The 22,860-nt window shown below is 45.3% G+C and overlaps 1 protein-coding gene across 1 annotated transcript in view; it reads right to left on the reverse strand.

The window, feature by feature from the left end:
- The window catches only part of LOC144133872 (neprilysin-1-like), a 37,980-nt gene that overhangs the window by 6,277 nt on the left and 8,843 nt on the right, over nucleotides 1-22,860 (reverse strand). Inside the window, exons 2-5 of the mRNA XM_077666940.1 lie at nucleotides 20,178-21,133; nucleotides 17,795-18,306; nucleotides 14,858-14,929; nucleotides 13,290-13,572 (exon numbers count right to left, since the gene is read on the reverse strand). Of these exons, the coding sequence (XP_077523066.1) occupies nucleotides 13,290-13,572; nucleotides 14,858-14,929; nucleotides 17,795-18,306; nucleotides 20,178-21,133 (1,823 nt within the window). The remainder of the gene's footprint in view (nucleotides 1-13,289; nucleotides 13,573-14,857; nucleotides 14,930-17,794; nucleotides 18,307-20,177; nucleotides 21,134-22,860) is intronic.

The raw sequence follows: 22,860 nt of genomic DNA on the forward strand, positions 1-22,860 counted from the left end.
CGTCGTTGTCACTTGACCACGTCTCGGTTAACATCACAGAATCTAGTGACTCATTCAGGTCCTTGAAAGGTAGTTTCATAACCAGCTTCTTATTTTTTATTGATCTTAAGTTCAGATTAAATCATTTTAATGATTGAAAAAACAGTTTTCCTATGTTTCCGACAGTCCTGCGGCAAAACGTAGGACGCCATTTCCTTAGCCTGCCCGCTTTTAGGCGAGCTTATCTATGTCGTCAGTACTAGCAGCCAGTTCTACCTTCTGCCCGCCAGCCCAGTATGAAGGTATTGAAGGTATGAAGGAATTTCCAGTGTGAAGGTATTGCAGCTGCACTAGCACGTATATTTAATCTGGTCCTATCTACAGAAGTTCTTCCTACTAAAATGCAAATATACAGAGTCAAGTTAAGTCCACAAGGGTGGATATAAAAATAGCTTAATTAAATATAGAGCAGTGTCCATTCTTCCGGTATGTTCAAGGGCACTAGTGAAAATTATTAACAGTCGCATTGACAGTTCCTCAAGAAAACACAACTAATAATAAATTACCAGTTTGGTTAACGAAAAAATTGCTAGATTGAAAATTCACTTTTCAGTCCAGAAGGAGATGCTACAGAAGGAGATGCTACTAGACAATTTCGAGAAGAAAACCTATGACTCTATGAATATACATTGATTTCAGGAAGGTATTTGACCGTGTGAATCACTCAATATTGGAAAATTTGAAAAATTCGAGAACAAATGGAGCACCATGATTTCCGAGGTATTACGCAAAATTACATCGATCTTATCTAAATGGTCGGCGTCAGTATGTTGAGGTAAATTAAAATAAATCACGCCTACAAGATTTTCAATCAGGTCTTCCAAACGGAAGCATTTTAGGACCCATTATTTTTTTTTGTACACCAATGACATTTTACAGATTTAGAAACTGTAAATGTGTAATTCGTGCCGACGATTCAACAGTATTTATTACAAGGAATACTTTGAAAAAATTTTAAATTATGCTAGCGCATTTTGTAACATACCGTAAGAATGGTGTCGAGAATAAAAAAAATGATGCAAAACGAATCTAAAATCAAATGTATTTTGTTTCGTATACCCGGCACCTTACCTTATATACCTACGAACATCACTCTCGGCCTGTACACATTTGCATTAGAAAAATGTGTGAAAATTCTTTGTCTATGAGTTTCTGAATATATATCTTGAAACGGAAGACATGTAAATAATTTATCAAATAAAGTAAGCAAGTTTGTAGAACTATTAAATATAAACCGCCATTATCTCCCACATTTCATAAGAAAACTCATATATAACGAACTTTTCAACTCGCAATTACGGTACTGCGTATTAGTCAGAGGCTATATGACCAAGTCTAATATAAGTAAGCTAACCATGATCAAAAAAGGGCTATCCGTATTATTCAAAACGCTACATTTCTGTAGCATACAGAGCAACTTTTCCTGAAGAATAATATGCTAAAAGTGGAATGCACGTTGAATACAACCTTTTAAGTATTTACAAGAGCGCAGTAGAAGGAAAATCGGACATCTTCCTAAACTTAGCCAATCTAGCCGGCCGGCCGGGCTGGCCGGGCTTGCCGGGCTTGCCGGGCTGGCCGGGCTGGCTGGCCGATCGGTCGGTCGGTCGGTCGGCTGACTGTCTGGCTGGTTGGTTGGTAAGGTTGGGTTCGATTAGCATGTCTAGTTGGGTTGGGTTGTGTTTTGTTGTGTTGGCGGGTTGGTCGTGTTGGCTTGAGTGGGCTTGGCTAGGCTGGCTGGCTGGTGATTGTTTCATTTGGTCTGCGTAGCTTTAGATTGTAGTGACGAAAATGGCTGTCCTCTATGTGTTTCAAAAAGGTGGCCCTAATTTCTCCGGAAAAGTGCAGCGACACTTACAGCATTCCTGCCACTTATGCACAGCCGGTATCTGGCTCGTTCTCTGCTCAAGAAAAGTTTAAACTTGCCTCGTGGGGTAGTTCTGCAAGCTCTTCTTGTGTCACTATTACGAGTCGTGCGTGTTGTCTTCAGCTAATCAATTATGAATTTGGTTAAAAATTTGCGCAATTGTCTGCTTTTGTGAGACCTAAATTCAGTCCGTACTATTCTGCCGTAGCCCATTGGCCGCGAACTCAGGTGCCCATGAACGGCAGACAAGGATGTAACTCTAATTTTATAGCAGTACCTCTCGGCGATAAAGGCAAATAGTTGAGCCTGTTGATATGTTAAACGCATTAAAACTCTCGGATTAGGTCCTAAAAACTGGACTATATTCCTTCAGGCACCCTTCCTTTACATTTCCCGATCCTCCTATCTTCTCTTATGTGAAATGCCACACTCGGAGAAAACAAAAGCGTTGGAACTCTCGCAGTTGCCCCTTTATAAAAGGGAGTGCAGTAGAGGACCGCTTACTCTCTTTTTACTTCCTTCTGTTTAGATCGTAGTATAAGCGTAAGCTCGGCGGCAACGCGCGGGTGGCCTTCCCGCGGTGGTGATGGCGGCTTTGGTAACGCGCTTCCGGCTTTCTTTAAACATTTTGGAGTTCTGTACGTGTGTGAATAAAGCACGAAAGCAAGTAGTGATAAGTGAGCTTTATTAGTTTACATGCGCATTCTACCAGAAGGTGCATCGCAACTCTGGATGCATCTCAACGCCAGCGGGGCACTGGAAGGCTTCGGCGAAGGCCTCTACGTTCCTGAGAGGCACATTGCAGCGGTCCGCCCAGGACGCGTATTTCTTGGGCTGAAGGGCGCTCCCTTCGCTACACCATTTCAGGCATGAGGCGACAAAGAATAGCTGTTCGGCGTCGTACTTGAGATCACCAAGCGTCGTGCGGTCGCCGTGGCCCAAGAAAGCCTGGTGAGCGGACACCGTTCCGGAGAAGTCAGCAATGTTTTCGGACATCGCCGCGTCCTGCGGTAAGGCGGTACTGGTCAACCCCACATTCGTGCCGGGGCAAGCTTGGTCTGAACCTTAAGCGCAGTCTGAAACATCTCCAGTTTCTGCATCTTTCAAGCTCGAGCAGGACTGCAAGGACCTCGTGTATCATAGCAAACACCGCTATTCCTAGCAGTACACGCACTCTCTCTAATGGTTGAAAAAAACGGCCGTGGCTTAGCTTGGTTAAGCCTGGTGATTGCGAAGCAATAGTGTCCGTAGCTCGCTGATGCTTCCTCTTTGCATTCTGCCGAGCTGCCTTGTTCGCAGGCACCATCGTAACATCTGGCTGTATGACTGCCTTGGCGAGAGGAGCGGAGCTGTTTTATACAGCTGGTGTGACATCACTCTGACCGTAGCGCCCCTGGTGAGAGGAGTGGGAGTCAGGCCGCCGTTGGTGGCTACCGCCTCGCCTCGCGACGGCGTGAGATGGGGCCCCGTTTTTACACAGCTGGCGTGACGTGACACCGACCGTAGCGCCCCTGGTGAGAGGAGCGGGAGTTAGGCCGCCGTTGGTGGCTACCGCCTCGCCTCGCGACGGCGTGAGATGGGGCCCCGTTTTTACACAGCTGGTGTGACGTCACTCTAGGTCACGTGGTGTGACGTCACGCAGCGAGGTCACGCTAAAGGTCAATGGTGCCTACCACCGCCTCGCCACGAAACGGGCTGAAGTGCGACCTAAAGTAGTATTGCTTCGCAATAAAAGACAGCGATCGCCGAACAGTAACAATTCGCTACCACTTTATTGAGAAAGCACTGCTTCATGAGGTTAATCGAGCTTACCACCATTTCCTGCGAGGCTTGACCTTGAGGGTAACCTTCGTCAAGCCAAAGAAAAATAAAACTAAATAAACGAATAAACGTTGCCCGGACTGGGATTCAAAATCGCAGTAGCGCGAAAAGATCAGCTTCGTCGCCCACTGCACGGAGCACTAGGTTATAGCCGCAGCGGATTGCGCCTCGTGTTACACTGCAACACTCTCGTGCTGTGCACGGCGCCTCGTCTTCTTCTGCAACTAATACTAATATCAAACTAAATTTCGCACCTTCAGCTATGTGGCAACAGTGACAGAGAGAAGTGTGCTGCATGCTTTGGCGCGGACAATGTTGAGGCAGAAACAGGGCACAAAAGCAATATTCTTTGGCGTTGACAACAACGCTGATCAAAGGCGGCACTGGAGCACAGGCCACCGGCGAAGATTTGGGTAAATTGGAATTGTAAATTCATTGGTTGGATGGATGGATGGATTGGTTTGGATTGGTTTGGATTATGGGGGTTTAACGTCACAAAGCGATTCAGGCCACGAGAGACGCCGTAGTGAAGGGCTCAGGAAATTTAGACCACCTGGGGTTCTCTAACGTGCAGACATCGCACCGCACACGGGCCTCTAGAATTTCGCCTCCATCGAAATTCGACCGCCGCGGCCGGGATCGAATCCGCGTCTTTCGGGTCAGCAGCCGAGCGCCATAACCAGAGCCACCGCGGCGGCTTGGATGGATGGATGGGCGGACTCTCTTGCTCTTTGTTTAATGATCAGAAGGCGGGTACGCCGCTCGGCTTAGTCTGCAGCGTTGTGTGACTCCAATGTCTAAGTAGTCGGTCACAACAGCTATCACGTGAGGACCCTTGGCCCAGCCGTAAGGTTGTACGGCTGGCAAGCTCGTGAGCCCCTTCAATTCCCTGCAGCAGGGAATGGGCCCGTAACTATATAATTTCAATATCTCTTTCCGTATCTCTTAGATATAGTATAATGTTTGCTACGTTTTAAATTTTCCCTGTGACATAATTATTGAATTCGGATTTGCAGTCGCTTATCAAAGCCTCAGTTCCAATTATTGCAAGCGCTGTGGCTGTTTCTTCTGCCGTTCCTGCAGAGTTTGTGCGGACAGGGCAACCAGCTTTGATCTCATGTCTTTCATTTGCTAATAATGTGACCATAAACCGGCAGTCTTCATACTCAGCGGTGTCGATGTAGAACACATTCCTTCGACCCCCATAGAGCTTTGTAGGGCCTCAGCTCTTTGTTTTCTATCCTTGTGATATTCAGGATGCAAGTTGTTCGCAATTGCGAAGGTTTTAACCTTTTTATTATTTCTATCAGTCTATCTGTCTTCTCGTTCCTTTGGCCCTCATAGCGGATACTCAGGCTGTTTCCTATGTGTTGGCCTGTTTGTGTTCTTGCGAGTCTTGTGCTGCAGTTCCATTAGATTCCAATGGCTTCCTATAGATTCCATTGGCTCCTTATAGCACGGTCGCACCGATTCGGTGCGACCGTGCTGGGAATACGTGAAAAGCACTGCTCGCCTCTGAATTTTCTCAAGACTATTTATGTTGCACACCGTATGGAGGTCCCACAATATAAAATCGCCTGATTACATATAGCGCTAAAATTATTACAGGTTTACAACAGCATGCGCTATGAATAGTTGATGTAACGTTGCAAATAACTATCGACTGCTTTGAAACATGCAACACCTAGCAGATGTTTACAGCATTTCTAGCTTGAGATCTTGACGATGAGATATCGATGCTTTGTCTGCAGTTGTCTTTAACCCTATATAAATGTTGTGTTGGGTTGGGTTTTATGGCACATAGGCAACTCATGCGCCAAGAACAAGGTATAGGTAAAGTCTTTTGTTGAATATTATAGAAATGTAAAAATCATCCCTGGTATAGTGGCCCTCAAACGTTAATAATGCCTTGTGAACACAGTCAAATTCTAGAAATGGTTACTAGTAAATGCTTTAAAGAGGGCTGGGTAACCTCCGTAGCTTTCCTTCGCTGTGCAAGAATATCGAGGCTCCCAACCAATCAATAAAAAAGCCTCAGCCTTGTGTGTTGCGTTCGGTTTTATGGCACATAGGCGGCTAAGGCCATCATGTGCCAAACGCAAGGCATAGAAAATTGTCTTCTGCCTGATTTTATATGACAAAAATGAAACGGTGGTGTTAAGGGCCTATAATGTTATTTCATACTTCTAGTGAAGGTAAAAGGCAGAATTTTTCGAAATGGCTAATGGTAAAAGCTTTAAAAAAGGTCAGGGATCCTCAGCGGCCATCCTTTGCAGAGGAAGGATGTCGAGGTCCCCAACCAATGATATACACACCTCAGCATTCTTCTCAGGAATGAGAAAGTGGCTAAGGTGTATCACATAAAAGTGAGGCATTCACGGGTCATTAAGACAACCAGCCTCTCGTAAATGTTAAAAACATCAGAAATGTCAACAATTACATTATCACTCAACAATAGCGCTGGGTGAAATGGAATACATTGATTATAAAGACTAAAATACTTTTCCCTTAGTTTTTCTGGGTTTGAACATGTGAATAAGATATGGTTAGTGTGCGCTGGTCTCCGCATCTTTCACAAAAAGGTTTGTCTTCTTTTTTAAGTAAGTAGTTGTGTGTCAGGTGTGTGTGTGTTGTGTTGTGTTGGGTTTTATGGCATATAGGCAGCTAAGGCCATCATGCGCCAAGCTCAAGGTAGAGAAATGGTTTTCCGTAAAATGTTTAGGAATATGAAAAATCGTCGATGGTGTAGATGGCCTAAAAATAATGAAGTGTCTGGTAAAAAACAGAGAAGAGGAAATGAGGAAATAGCTAATGGTAAAAGCCCCAGAGAAGGCAAGGTAGCTTCAGCGGCTATCCTTGGCTGGGCAAGGAAGAGAGGCTACCGACGAATCAAATAAAGAACCTCAGCCTTCTTCTCAGGAACGAGAAATTGGCTGAGGTTTACCATGCAATAAAACCAACCAGTTGTTCAGAATTTAGTTTTTCAAGTACCCCTGCTTCTTTTAAAAAGCTAAAAACGGAAGGTATGTTACCAATGACATTAATCATCTAAGAGCAGTGCTGGATGAAAAGGAATGCATTCATTATAAAATTGAGTAAAATACTTGTTTCTTATTGTTTCGTGTTTCACACATGAAAATAAAATGTGATTAACAGTAAGATCATCTCCGTACTCGCAAATAAGTTTTTCTTGTTTTGTTAGCAGGAAAGTTTGCGTGAGGCGCGTAAGGCCCATCCGAAGACGGCATAAAATCACTTCCTTAAAACGTTCCTGGTGAACACATGATTTAAATTCACCTAAAACCGGTTTTACGAAGTGTAGTTTTTTGTTCAGTTCGCCGTTCCATGCGGACTGCCATTTTTCTCTTAGTTTACGCTGTTCTAAGTTTATGGAATCCTTAAAAGGTATATTTACTTTATTATTTCCTCGCCACGAGCTTTAGCAGCGCAGAAATCTGCCCTCTCGTTGCCTCTTATTCCGACATGACTGGAAATTCATAAGAATTTTGTTTTGTCCTCAAGTTGTCGCTGTTATTATCTGGTGTATGATGTCGCCAACAATCGGAGTGAGTGCATTTCTAGAGTGCAGAGCTGTAAGTATACTGAGGAAATTTGTGTAAATAATACTGTGGGTTTCTATTTTTCCTAAGCCCACACAGACTGCGTAACATTCTGCAGTGCAGATGGATGAGCACTGTGGAAGTCGTACAGTTTTCTCTGACTTCCCTCGGACCTCTGCGCTTCCTACGTAAACGTTCGTTTTTGAACCATCTGTATTAAACTGCGTAAAGCTACTGTATTTTTCTTCGAGTGGTAGAATTTCTTGCAGTATATGTGTCTGCGCAGTATGTTTTTTATGGAACTGAGTAAGAGTGAGATCACAGATTTTGGGAACATTGTACCAAGGAGGTAGTGGATTTCGTCTCCGAGCAATGTCAGGTAATATATCTAGTACGCCGAGGTTTTGGCACTTGTCTTCAAAACGCAGGAGGAGTGGCCTGATAGCGAGCGGTTTATTGTTAGACAATGTTCTAGTTAGGCACTTTGAGACTATTGGGTAACATACGTGTTTGGGCAGTGAACGGATTTTTAAAATGTATCAGCATCTGAGCAAGGTTCTTCTGTCTGTAAATGACGGTTCGTTGATTCCTACATAAAGGCTATTTATGGGCGACGTCCTGTAAGCACCAAAGGAAAGAGGAAAACCTAAATTGTGCATTGGATCTATTCGTTTCAGGTACGAAGGTCTCGCTTACCCATAAACTATACATCCGTAGTCTTAAGTGAAGCGTACCGCTGAGCGATGAATTTGTAAAGGACATGTGCTGTCAGCACCCGAACGTTTACGTGACAGTACTTTGAGTATATTTCGGGATCTGGAGGCTTTCTTTCTCAGTGCGTTTATATGATGCAAAAAATTGAGTTTTTTTGTGAAAAGTTATCTCTAGAAATTTGTGCTCTATTTTGACGGGTATCTGTGTTCCGTTCTAGTGTACGAGTGGGTCGGCCTGTATGCCTCGTTTCAGCGAAAAAAAGATGGCTACTCTTTCCTGTGTGGAAAACTAGAGACCTTTCTAATCTGCCTATGTCACTAGTTTATTCATTGTCAACTATATTTGTCTTTCGCATGTTGCTACATTTGAGCATGTGCAGGCTATTTGAAGGTCATCAACGTACACTGAATACAGGATGGACATTGGGATTATTTTACTTATGTAATGCATTTTTATAATAAACAATGTCGTGCTTAAAATACACCCTGATGAACCCCGTTCTCTTGAACGAAGCTCCTGGACAGGGTTGATCAAAGACGTACTTGAAATGTGTGGTGGAAAGGAAGTCAGTCAGGCAGTTTAACATCCTACCGCGGATACCTAGGTTCCCAGGTTGCGGAGGATCCCAAATCTCGAGGTTGTATCATAAGCTTTCTCCATAACGATTAAAACGGCAAGACAGTGGTGTTTGTGTATAAAAGCTTCTCTTAATGTGTTTTCGAGGCGAACTAAATGGTCTGTTGTTGAGCATCCCTTTTTATAACCGCATTGATGGACATCAAGAACTTCGCGGTATTCAAGGACAATTGTTAATCTTACATCTTAATCTTACTTAAGGAAAGATTTCGCGAGGCAGGTAGTGAGGGTTATCTGCGGTGTTTTGGTGGTTTTCCAGGATTCAGCAATGGCACTATTATGAATTTCTTCCACCCTTTAGGTATTTTTTCTTCTGTGAATATTTTCTAAATGAAATTCAAGAGTGCCTCTATGGCAGGCTGGGAAAGATGGGCAGGCATTTGACAGTGTATCTGGTCGGGCTCAGGAGCAGTTTTTTCCCTGCAGACAGTACAGTATTGATTTCTTGGAGAGTGATTAAATTTATGTAATGTTGGCTTGCACCTCCGCTTGTTGAAAGTCTTTGTTTGTTTGGCAAAACTTTTGTAATTCAGGAATGACTGCGTATAGTGGGATGAACTAGAAACTGCAGCGAAATGTTCCCCCAAAATGTCTGCGTGTTCCCCTGTGCTTGTTTGTACGCCAGGTGTTGTCAAAATAGGAATCGTGAACAGTGAGAAGTTGACATTTAATTGCCGAACCTGTTCTCACATTTTCTTTGATTTTATTTGACAGCTTAGAGATGAAATGTAGCTCTGCCATGAAGTTTTCTCGACACTGCGACGGACGTACCGAGCTTTCGCTCTTGCCTTTTTAAAACGTATGAGGTTCTCATGTGCAGGGTAACAGCAAAATTTGCCCCAAGCTCTATTTTGTTGGGTTTTTTTTTGCTTCCTTGCACTCCTTTGTCCACCACACCTTGTGTTTTTGCCGCACCACTCCTGCAGACTGAGGAATGGCTAATTGTGCGGCAGTAATTCGTGACCATTTCGTTTATCTCATCGATGCTGAGGTTTTCTAAAACTATATCATCTAAATTGGCTTTTGCGCTAAATATTTCCCAGTCTGCTAAATGCAGCTTCTAACGTCGCGGTTTAGTTGGGATGATTTCTGGTGCAGATGTAGAACTTATTAATACAGGAAGGTGATCGCTGGCATATGGGTGGTCGATAACGTCCCATTTAAAATCGTTAAAATCAGATGGTGAATTAAAACAGAAATCTAAACAGCTCATATTGCCCTAGGTTGGAGAGCAGTATGTGGCCTTTTCCGTGTTTAAAAGACATATATTGTTTCTGAGAACAAAATTTTTGATTGTTTGCCCCCCAGAGTCGCAGCGCTCGCTTCCCCAAAAAGGGGAGTGAGCGTTAAAATCCCCAACTACCAGATATGGCTTTGGAAGTTGATCTATTAGTTGTTGTAGATCATGGACTGTTAATATAGAATGTGAAGAAATGTATACGGAAAAGGTTGTAAGTGTTTTAGAGCTGACGATGCTGACTGCAACCGCCTCAAGTTTTCTACTGAGCTTTGGTGAACCATTTAAATATGCATCTCATAAATATCATGTAAGCAATCATATTCAACCTATATTTGTATTCCCACCCCTTATGTAACACCCCCAAAGTGGGGTCTTTAAGGTAATAAAGTGAAGTGAAGTGAAGATTTCTTGAGCAGAGACGCCGCTTTGAACGACAATTGCGACGCCTCCCGAGACTCGATTCACCTGCTCTCAATCGCGTCTAAACGTTTTATAATTTTTCAGGATATGCACATGTTGTGGACCAAGATTGGCCTCCTGAAGACATAAATCTATGGGTAACATTGACCCTAAAATATGTGCTATGTCAGTGTAATTCCGCATAAGTCCTCTACAATTACAGTGAATTAAAAAGCCATGTTTATGCTTTTCAGAGGGAATTAAAGAGGATTTACTTATGTGGTGGGCCCGTTATGAGGGGCCTGTTCTTTTTTTCGCTCAAGAGAGCTGTTCCGCCGCTGTAAAGCGGGCGGACTGGGCGTTATATCGATCACCTCGGCATAGGTGCTGGAGGACCGCGCAGCAGCGGTTGTGTTAGTTTCAGGCCTCTCCCGATCGGGGAAAGTCCTGCGGGATGCCGACCCATGGACCGGTGCTCCCTGCTTTGTCAATGACAGGGCAGCTTTCGCTGGCCCTACCTGGGTCGTGGATGGCCCTGCCAGAGGCTGTGTGAAAGCGGCCTTGGCAGCTGCCGGAGTGCTGTGTGGTGCTACGCCCCTGCGCACCACATCAGCGAAGTTTTGTTTTGTTGTGAATGAGAATGTGTTCGTAAGCGCGAAACGCCCTCTCGCTTCTTTAAATGAAATGTTTTCCTTCGTCTTCATGGTGATTACATCTTTTTCTTTTTTCTAGGACGAACACGCCCAGGAGTATGCAGCATAGTCTCCTTCACAGTTTGCACAGCGCGGGGCTGCGTCACACACATCAGACTGGTGATCATTCGAAGCACATTTTGCGCAAGTTTTGCGACCGCAGCACCTCTGTGAGCCGTGGCCGAACCTTTGACAATTGAAACATCTGCGAGGGTTAGGTATGTATGGTCTTACATTGACTTTCAGATATCCCACGTCGATCTTGTCGGGCAAGGTGCTGGTGTTGAACGTGAGGATCATGTGTCTTGTGTCTATTTCCTTATTGTCCTTCTGGATTTTGATTCGGTGGACATATATGACGTCTTGGTCGGTGAGCCCTTCGAGCATTTCTTTTTCAGTTATGGGAACGACATCATTTTCGGATATTACGCCTCGGACAGTGTTAGGTGAGCAATGAGAAGTCACGGAGACCGGGATTTCCCCTATAGACGTTAGGTTGCAGAGTTAGAGTGTTCGAAATTTTCACACAGATCGAGCAATACGTCGCCGCTGGCCATTTTTGAGAGCTTATAGCCAATGCCTAAGGTTTCAGTCAAGCACTTTGACACAAGGAAGGCGGATATTATTCTTGCCTGTTTATCCTGTTCTTGACTGTGGATCACGTGATATTTGAGGAAAGTTACTTTTCTTTTTTGAAAGAAGTTGTCTGCCTCGTTCCGCCCTCTTTTGAGACAGCGATCATGTTTTGAAAATAGAGGAGTCAAAAAAAAATTTGTTTTTTGGTCACGGTGCCAGCCACCCACCCGGAGTCCAACAAGGGGACGGGACAGGAACTTGATAGCAAGTCCTGCCCACGCCAGCTGTACACCTCAGTATAACCAAATATGTCGCAACTCAGAGTATTTGGTCACACAAGGTTAACCCTCGCCGCCAGGAAAAAAGAAAAACCAAGAAGTGAGTAGGAGATAGGAGAGTTGTGAGGAAGAGATAGGAAAGTGAAAGATGGAGGGGAGGATAGGAAAAGGCGACTGCCGATTTCCCCCGGTCGGGTCAGGCCGGAGGTGTCGTCTACAGGAAGCTGGGGCCAAAGTGGTGTTTGCCTCCGCCGAGGAGCCTTAATGGTCCAAACGCTCGGCATCGGCTCAACCACCAGGATCCCCTTTTCCCCGGACACGGCGATGCCAAGCACGGCTAGGCGCGGGTGCTGAGGTCCGTGCTGATGCACTATTCACCATTAACCCCCTGCGGGGATGTCCCTGTGGATGATCGGTAACCCGTGGTGTCGCCACTCACTAACGCCTGCAAGCTGCAGACGCCCCCCCCCCCCCACCTGCGGGAATTAACCCTATATAAGTCATAGGCTGCAAGCATATCTGACATGCATGCAAATGGTAGAATTTCACTCAGACTGACCAAAGGAATTAAATGACATCCCTTTGAACCCATTTGGCCATTGGTTCAGAAGAAAAAAAGAGTACACATAGTTACCAATGAGTGAGCAAAGAAAAAACCTCAAATGTGATACATATACGCACCTTCTGAGGAACCTATTAGACAATTTCCATTATATTATAAATAATGCTTGAACAAGTATTAAGAGGCAGTTGTCCGGTAGAAAAGGCTCAAAAGCTGCACGAGTTTCGCACTTCTTTTTCGTCAAATTGGCTTCGTGGATTTGTACCGCTGCGCTTATAAAAACGCACAAAAACCAAGCAGGCCAATAAGCAAAACATAAATTTCTGAAAGGTTTGTTTGTTATTTCGGTAGTATGCAGCACGCAAAAATATGGCATGAGGGTGCACCGTTTTGCCGCCACTTAAAGCAAGTGCGACAATCATGTTCCGCTTCCCTACAGACGGCAAATGCTATTATATCTGGAGAACTCCGGTCAACCCTCCTCAACGCATATGCATTCTCTCACTCCGGAAAGCACACACGGAGGTAGCCTGGAACTCTTTACTACAAGGGCGGGCCCAGTTTCATTTGCTCATATATTGTTTTGAAGACATTCCTTCCAGTATTGTGTTGCCCTGGGAGCATGGTGGAGTCTCCTCTGGCGCACATCAGAGGCTACTGCGCTCTGGTCGCGAGCATCACATATTCAGTAGCGTCTGGGGAGGTCGCATTCCGCCGGAGATAAAAATCAAGAACGCTTGTCCCTAACATCTACTCGCGAGCTTGGGAATCCTGGTTGGTTGGAATATATCCGAGCATTGATCTGAGCCGCGAGGCCTACAATAAATAACTGAGGACGTCATAATGCGTTCCATTCCCGAAGTTATCCACTTTGGCGTTTTTCGTTTTCGCGAGCGTACACTCACATCCATGGCTCCGTGCGACCGACGCAGGCAGTCCACACGGTCCCTGTACTGTTTCCGGGATGAGTTAGACCACCAGTTGACCAAGCGTCCTTTTGCATCAATGAGGCGGCCTTGCAGATCGAAGGCGTGCGTGATCTCGTGGCCGATGATTCCTCCCAGGGCGGCGTAGTTGATCGCCTTGGGCAATGCGGGCGAGAATAGAGGCGGTCGCAGAATCGGCGCCGGAAGAACCATCTTGTTCCGGAACAGAGCGTAGAACGCGTTCGTCCAAGACACCGAAAAGCTGCAGCATGCAAGCAGAAGCACATTCACTCGAATAGGTTGGTCTGCGTAGCACTCGTTGCTTTCCTCATTTGCAATGAGAGTAAGCGATGGAGGAAGCTAAGAAGCAAACACTTATTGATCAACTGGCATGAAAGGAGGCTGTCTGACGACATGGGCATATTATGATTTTGAATATCATCCACTGCTGCTACTTGCAGTACGGAGCGGAGAATGAGCTGAGGGGAGACAACGCTGGAACGCCTACTTACTCGGCTGCAAGCTACGTACACACGGCACATGTTTTTAGACATCTCAAAGACACAATGAAGCAAAGTGCAAGGAAGTCTATCCTAAGCACGATTGGTGGCTTCGTCCTGCTTAGAAGATATACGCATTCAGAGCTTCGAGACCCAGGAAGAGCATTACCAATTTAAATTGTGCGTAGAAGGTCACAACCACTCGCACACATAATTAAGCGGGGTGAAACACACAAGAAAGTAGAGTAAACATCTGGACAAGTTGGTAGGGTGCGAATTAAAATTTCCATGAGCCAAATACAAGGACATAAAGCAAACACGGCAAGCGCTCACTCACGCCTGAAGTTTACTGAAGCAAACAGAGATTATATATCCACTCCAAGCAGCACCCAAAGCACGCAATCACCAAAAAGCAAACAGAAAACGAAAATTCTTGGGCGGCCCTGAACACCGCTTTCGATCAAGACAGCCGAAGTCGTTGGTGGTTAACGCAAGGGACGGCTCGCTGACACATTCGTTACCTAGTTGCAAGATCTGTCTTGCCTCAGTGATGGTTAATCTGCAAAGAATGAACAGCCAAAATATCCGCGGCCGGAAGATATGGGTAGAAAACTTCGAACGCCTTACAGTGCACGAGCAACTTTGAGCCCCTACCGTTTTCTAAGGAGCCCTTGGGCTCCAGTACTCGTACATTAATACATATGCCAGTACGGCCCACGTATACCCTTTCGCAAGATAACGGTATTCTGTAAACCATATTAATTTTGCTAGGTATACATAATATTCTCATGTCTCAACCGATACGTGTTTCTTTTGGAACCATATCTCCTGCTTTATCTGTGCAATTTTACGTATTCTTGATAACGTGATAAGGCCGATACATATGACGGACAAAATCACTGACTCCGACCGCCGACGAAGCCCCTGACACCCAACGTCACTGTATTCGCATCGTCCGCGCGTGGCAGCGGTTCTCATGCACATGGCGAATGGCGAGAGCGTAAGACTGCATGGACGGACGGAAAAGCCAGTTGTGGTAAGCCTCACCTTCCCGCGCCGTCGCCCTTACGTTGGTTTCCACGGTCCCTCCCAAAACGAGGCAAGTCCTGCACCCCACAACTGCACCAGCACAAATGAAATGGGCGGGCGACGGAACCTCACCAGCCGCACCGGATTAATCACCCAAAAGCGCCCCCATACTAGTAAAAGAGAGAATAACCGAAAATGATAACGGTTCAGGTAATTAAAGGTGCTCATTCGGGGATTAGAGAGAGAAATGTACTGTTGAATGCGCAGGGGAACGCCGCTCAGGTGGCAGTGTGCAACCCGCGCGCCTAAATATCACTCGAGCGTCATAGCTTCTCCCACATTTTTCAATTTACGCGACAAGAAATGTACATTAGGAAGAACTACTGGTCTTTTGGCACTTCGCTCTACAGCCCCAGCCTGTTTCCCTAAATCACCACACGACGTTTTCACATTTTTCACCAACTGAGCGCAGGCTCTTGAAATGACGTCGCTGAGAAATCCTGAGTTCGTCAGCCTAGAAACCAGCTCTTGGAAGCTCATTCTTATGATGTGTCAGCATGACATCTTAACGACTAACACCAGGATGTATACCGCAATGCCATCTTTAACAAGTTTGGAATGGTTAGGCCTGTAATCAAGCAGCGGCCTAACACCCCCAGATGAATAGATCAATATCGCCAGCATACATGGCGCTTGCGGTACATCATTTTGAGGTCCAGAAACCGCAGCTCTCTTTCTTGCGATATTTGACACATTGTAAGCCTAAGACCAAAGCATTGTTTCTTAACCAACTTGAGCATATTGACCGCTCCTAAGCGCTCACAACCTTTGTAGAAAACCAAAAAATCATGGACGTACCTTAAGATTTCCCCCCCGCCCATGTAAGTTCTTGACAATCATTCTGCCCACTCAGCCACCGCGGTGGCTCAGTGGCTATAGCACTCGGCTACTGACACTAAAGACGCGGGTACGATCCCGGCTGCGGTGGTCGAACTTCCATAGAGGCGAAATTTTAGACTGCACGTTAAAAAACCCCAGGTGGTCGAAATTTCCGGAGCCCTTCACTGCAGCGTCCCTCATTTCTTTGGGACGTTAAACCCTCATAAAACCAAACCAAACCATTCTGTCTACTCGAGCTTAGGAAATTATCACTCAACACCACATGCACCATATTTTTGAGCATGTTTTTGGGCACACCGTCATGCTTCACAAACAACCTCTTGAAATAAAAGGACGATAATCCTAAAATTTACTCTGTTGGAATTCCACAGTTTCTAAAAGCACGCTCGTCATTTTGTTCTGCTATAGTTCAGCTAGATTTGTTCTACTGCTCGATTTGTGCTTTTGTTCTGCTAGATTTGTCATGAGATCTTCTTGCGGAAAAGAATAAAATAAATCCTCCAGGTAGACACTAACCGCTAAAACAATCACCTGGATTACCAGCTATTAGATACCCAACAACGCTTTCAGAACTCGGTACAAGATAAAGATCTTCCAGGTGCCAAGTAGACAGATGCTTTCGCAGGTAACTCGAGAGTGCTTTTTTTCCACGAGTCCTCCTCTGAGATGATCGCTCTAAATGGCTCAATTGTGCGATTCCATCGAAAAAATGTCAAAACGCCTGCGCTATCTTTTACAACATTCACCTGCTTAGCTGGGTTCATTTCACATAGCAGACGTACAGCCTCCCGCTTGACCTTCCTGGTATAATTAGTCACTCGCCTAAAAATCTTGTCCAGAGCCTCTAACGCTTTGTGATTGTCGAATCCTTCAGAAGAAAGACAAAACACCCTCTCTGACCGACAGTGCAACCTTCAGACATTTAGAGACTATGAGCTCAGTTACCGGATTAATGTTGAATGACTCACCACATGTGTTCGAGACATTCACCTAGGATTGCTAATGCGGTACTCGATTACTAATCTAACCAATCGAAGCTTGTTAAACATGGCGCTGCAGTGTCCGGCCTGAGTTCAGTCATGATGAAGTAATGTTCTCACAGCATGGCGATCAGTTTCCAGGAACAGGTTCCTAGTCTGGCGAAAGTAGGATTTCCCAGCCACGTTATTTGCAAGAGCGTCCGATAATTTCGTTCGTGTTGTCTAACTCGGTCCTTGCCAATATTAAAAGCGCATGTCTTGCAAACGAAAAGGTGAAACCGTTGTGTGGGGATTTGAGGGGCTCGACAGCGAAGTGTCGGAAGACCTGCAGTGTTAACTTATGCCCATAGTTTGTGGTGTAATTTGAAAAGTGTGGCCAAAAGGTATGACTTCTCGTCTCACTAGTAAGTTGTCAACAATCTGTAACATTGTTAAGAAAAATATGGAGCAAATATGGTTCCAGAAATAAACATGGGTCAGGTGAAACGTGGGATAGTGCACGTACCTGCCAAAATGTTTCTGCTTTATCGAACGCCGATACTTTTCGAAAGGGTGCACGTGGCCCAAACTGCAGAAATATTACTGTACGATTACGGCAGCCTGATGGGTCATCAGAAACAGGCAGGGTTTCAAACTTGGTTGTGCTTTGTAAATCCTATGAAGATTGCCACAAATATTTTCCTGCTGCGAACATTTTGGCAGTTCATCGTTTGCAGGCGAACGGGGAGGTAATCGAGGCTAGACATATACTGAGACTAGTAACGAATGCGGGAGTGAACCGTCCGTTGCGTTAACGAGTAGTGAGTTAGGCTATCTCGATCAGAGAGGTTTTCACGGCCGTTCATGAATTTTGATTTACTGTATGCCTTCAGGTGATTGCGCATTTTGGGGTGTTTCTTGGCGTGGCTGCATATCCCTGTTTACTTTCATAAATCTCAGTTCCGAATCAGCGCTTGCCGTCTCTACTTCATGCCTTTGTCTTTCGCCCTGCTAAGTTTAAAATCATCTCATAAAGGTTGACGGCTCGCACCGCGTCTGTATTGCAGGATTAGTCGTTACCATTTTCAGTACTCACTAAAAACTAGAATGGTTGGTGATTCGCCAGGCAACTGTCTTGCCCATGGCTTTCAGCCATGGCGCAAAAAAGTTGTTGCCGACGTCCGGGTACGAGTGGTACGCGGTGTTCAGTTCTTCCTCCGAGGTGAAATAAGTTGGGTAACCAACGTGCAGTTCCATAGCATGGACCTTGTACATCGCAGTCACCTTCGTGGCGTTGTCCAGCCAAGTGGCACGGTCGATCTCCTCCAATACGGACTTCCGAATGTGATCCGCCATGTCTCGCGCCGCTGTCACCGTGCTCTGTGGCACCTGTTTAAAGAGGTACCAAGAGAGGAGGGGAACCTCCATGGCTCTCGTGACTGCATCCAGGCAATAAAATTTGAATTTTGTCGGGTAAATGGAGGCGGCCAATTTGCGAGAAGCGAGCGGCATTAGATTGCGAATCAGCTCCCATGCTGCGAGGAGGTTTAGTTGTCGCCCCAAGTAGGCCTGCAGTGCGTCGATGTAAGTCAGAGCGGACAACGTCACCTGCACCAGATGCAAGGTTGAAAAAGTTATCTCGCTTAACCATGGACCGAAGACGTCAAAGTCAAATCAAACTTCGCCCGAATGCTACGATAAGTTATTCTCAGCTTCATTTAAGATATAGCGCACACAGCATACTGCATGACTGGTAGCTAGGTGCAATAACGCATTGCGTGGTTCGAGAGCGCAGTCCCGTGAACAAGACGCTTCTCGACGGTTAGAGTCACCGCTAACCTTTGTCCACGGACTACACCATATGCATGAATGTAAACGACGGTGACTTGCCATAGCCACTGAAGAATGCCGTATTCAGAATCTGATTATAATATCTCGGAAAGTGACTAAATTGTATGAATTTAGTGGGGAAGTTTTTCACTGGGATTGACGAAACTTGCCTTTCAACAAAACAATTATATTTTTTGTAGGTCGAGGCTCGTCTTTATTGTTATATGTCTCGACCCCGGCCTCGCGTGCCCACGTTCGCACGCACATAAAAAGGCAAATACGGCAATGAGCCTCCTGCTTGGGACATATCAGTGGGTTGACAGTTCTAGCCAAAGTGTTCCAGAAAAAAACTTTGTTCAAGTACTGTAGCAAACAGCTGGTCCATTTCTTAAAGAAATTCAACTAGCAGGACTAGCGTGGGTGCGACAGGGGAATAACCTTGATAAATGAACAGCCGGTGTCCATTGCCGTCAATTAGAGAATTTCTGTATTCAAGTTCGCTGCTGCCGCTACCTGTCTTCGAAACAAATTCGCTTAAAATTCCACAAAGCAGCGCAAAACATTAAGAGCTGAACAAACTTGAGGAAATAGAGGCTTGAAGTTCTCCATCTAGAGCCTTTTGCGCCATTTCCTCTCATTTTCACATCCAGAATCACCGCATTCAAAGGAAAGATTTGATAGAAACAACTTTGATAGGGCATCAAAAAACAGCGCCAATCTGTTGTAGGAGTTTCCGTTGAATTCGGTTACCCACGATGAGCAAGTTGGAATCAATTTTTATTGCGACTTTCTAGCCAGCCAATGAAAGAGGGGTATACACCAAAGGTCAGCACAACTCTTTACCGTCTGCGCGCACATGATCTCGCGACTCCGTCTCAATTCCTTCCATACTTATATTTTTGTTTGCCTGAAGCGACGTCATATGCCTGTCATTACTGGGTCAGATCCATTCACCAAAAGCGAACCTACGGCGTGCCCTTGCAAAAGAGCCACAAAAATATATAATATGATCAAAATGGAATATATTATACAAGCCAAGCGCTCGCTATAAGGAAGGAATTCTCACTCGTGCGGTCGTCTCGTCCTGTTGGCTACTTCCTTGCGTCCGTGCCTATTCGTGTCTTGTTTTCTTTGAGTTAAATTGATAGAAGAAGAACTCGATCCATATATTCTTTTTAATAAAAATATATTCTGTGGGCCTATGTGTCTGTCTTGACGTTTGTTAGACAGCAAAAACTAATTGCGTCCCCGGTAATATAGGCTTAAAAGCTCTTCCCTCCAGTTGATTCAAAGTAGTTACGTCATTAGCAAAAAGAGCGGTAAGTGAATGGCGGTGTAGCGTAGCCTCTGGGATCGGCGACAAAAATCAGTGTCGATGCACGCATTTCACTTCCAAAATCGGTCGCTCATGGCGACAACTGAATTTGTTTCTTTTTTATTTTTTTCTACCTTATAAAAGCTCCGTTCTCGGTGAAAGTGGTCTCTTCGTGATTACAATAGGGTATCCTACCGACACAAGCCAACTCCAATTTTTCATCGCTTTCCCTCTAATACGGCATTTGGCGATATTCTACATGCATAAAAATTGGACCCAGCCATAAACTTGCTCCTGCAAGAGTTTGTTGGCTGATGTGGCCACGCGTTCTCACCTGAACTTCGTCTTGAGCTCCATAAACACCACCAGAGTGGGTGGAGATTAGGGACGCCCAACGGCCCGGCAGTATGTTGCGTGTCAGGGCATTTAAGTGTATCACGAGTAAAAATCTAGTGATGTGGGCCGCGTTCACAGACCGGTCGAAGTGGTAGACGCCCATGGCTGTGGTTTCGGCGCGGATGATGTTCTGTGCAGTGTGGAGCGCCTCATCAGATAAAACGTGCAGCCCAAAGGCGGCCATGTGACTAAGGTAAAACAGGTCCAGCGGCGCGGTTTTGCTGCGCTCACTCATCCAGCGCAGCTGAGAGCTGCTCACCGCTAGCACCAGGAGGCGTTTGTGGCGAGAGAGCTTGGCGTCGTCTAAGGACAGTTCCAGTAGGATGGCGATGTTGTACTTGAAGAAGAGCATGATGATCTTGTCAAGGACATCTGCATCCGCATAGGTGCTCAAACCGAGGCCTACAGACTCTACGAATTTCCGTAGTTCCTCGGTTTCGTCCACGCGACCTTCTGCGCAGTTCTTGTACAGGGCGACGGCCTTCTGCGAAGCAGTTTGTCCCCCCGATGGAAGTGACGAGGCAGCGTCTAGTGTTCGGGCTAGCGCCCGGTACATCTCATAATCCAGCTGTCCAATAAAAAGGCCAAGTGGGTGCTTGTAGTTGCCGCACACGTAGGTGTAGAAGTCACCGCACGGGTCCGCCTCTGGCTTCATGACGGCCTTGAGCACCTTCGCAGCGCTGGCGCACTGGCTGTTCTGGCAAACGGGTCCCGGAGGCAAGGTCGAGGCGAGGCCACCCTGCCAATCTCTGTGCAGCAGCAGTACCCAGAAGACGCTGAGCGCAGCCGTAAGGGCTACTATCGCCGCCACTACGGCAAAGCACGCGGGGTACTGCTTGCAGTCGTCGCTTCGAGTTTGCTCCACGATGCAGTTCATTGACATTCTGGATTCGCCTGCGCAGGAAAGGCAGTGGTCGCGTTTCTAAGTTTCAGAACGCCCAGATTTGATTATGTTTAGCGCTCTTCGTTTTTATCCGACTTTACCCGATTCTTGCACCCAAGCAGGTTTCTTAAGGATCAGGTCAAACAAGATTTCTAACCCAAAATAAGTTTTTTTGGAAGCTTTCTTTCCCTGCGGACGAAGCAGGAGATTCATAATGGAGCACAGTCCTGTCTTGTTTGTTCCTTGTCTTCTGTGTGCGTTTTATTCATGTTGCGAAACTTGTCTCCATTATGAACTGCAACCAACTAGCCCAAACCACCGTGTTACTTCAAAGCAGAAGATACTTCAAAAAAATTAGCGGGCATCTTGAGCGGACATCCAAAGGGATGTTTTCAGTCAACTGATCATTTTAAATTTATTCTAATGCGCTTTTTAATTATGACAGAGCTTAATCTGAGGCCAAATTTGAACAGTGCATTTCGAAAGCAAGAAATAAACGCACGCGCACTGACCAGACGTATCACTGGCATCGTTGTATCAAGCGCTACCCAAGCTAGCGATTTCCTGCTGCAAGGCTTGTCTGCGTTTAAGATAATCCCATTGACGTTGTATCAATGTCCTCGCAGTTTACAAAGGAAGAAAGCTGTTTCAAGGACTAAGCAGCGCTACGGCAGCCCATAATGTATGCCACGAAATAAATAAAATAGATGATAACAAAGAAATGTCTGATTTTATAGACGCTATTCAATCCAACCTCCTATTGCCATATTGTTGATAAATATATGTGCACAAAAATATATCATTTTACGCCCCTCACAAAAACTAGCGCTTATAGGCTGTAGCGTATCGCCTGCTCCTGCAAAATATTGCCGGCTAAAAACTGAAATATTGAACAATTTGCTAAATAACCTGATTTGTTTCTCAATATCAGTCACATTATATCATCATCATCATCACCATCATCATCATCATCATCATTTATTTTCCCTTAAAGGCCCCAATGGGGCATTACATAAGGGGGGGGGGAAACAAATGGTAATAACGGGCCACAAAGATAGAACACAAATATAAATGGCAAGCACAAATAAACACAGTAAACGCATTGAAATTACCAAGACAATAAATAGGTAAATAAAAGGCATTCTACAGGAATTGAGGAGAAAAATAAGCAGTCAATAAGTGTTTAAGTTTTACTGAGTTGGTTCCATTGACTACATCGTCAGGGAGTACATTCCACTCGGATATAACAGTTGGCAAAAATGAATTATTGAAAGCTTTAGTGGTACCATGAATACGCTGAACACTGTTGCAATTAAACAAACGTCGGGAGGATCTCAAGGGGGGCAGAATAAGGCTCTCACGTAATTGCGGGAAATTATATTAAGTTTGTGAAAAAGGCAAAGTCATGCTATCTTACGTCGTGATGACAGGGGGGTTAGACCAATGCAAGATTTGATATTAGTAACGCTCAGCCGAGAATCATATTTGGATGTTATGAAACGAGCAGCTCGGTTTTGGACTGCTTCTAACGCCTGGATTAGCTTATTCTTGATGGGGGTTCCAAATAGTCGATGCATATTCAACTTTGGTACGGATAAATGATTTCTATGCGATTAGTCTAACCATGGGCGGAGAAAATGTGAGAGATCGTCTAACGAAGCCTAGTGATTTGGAAACGCGTGCAGCAAGTGACTTGATGTGCTTTTACCAGTTCAGATTACTCGTTATTTCGATGCCA

Source organism: Amblyomma americanum, chromosome 5 (genome assembly GCF_052857255.1).
Source record: "Amblyomma americanum isolate KBUSLIRL-KWMA chromosome 5, ASM5285725v1, whole genome shotgun sequence".
NCBI lineage: Eukaryota > Metazoa > Arthropoda > Arachnida > Ixodida > Ixodidae > Amblyomma > Amblyomma americanum.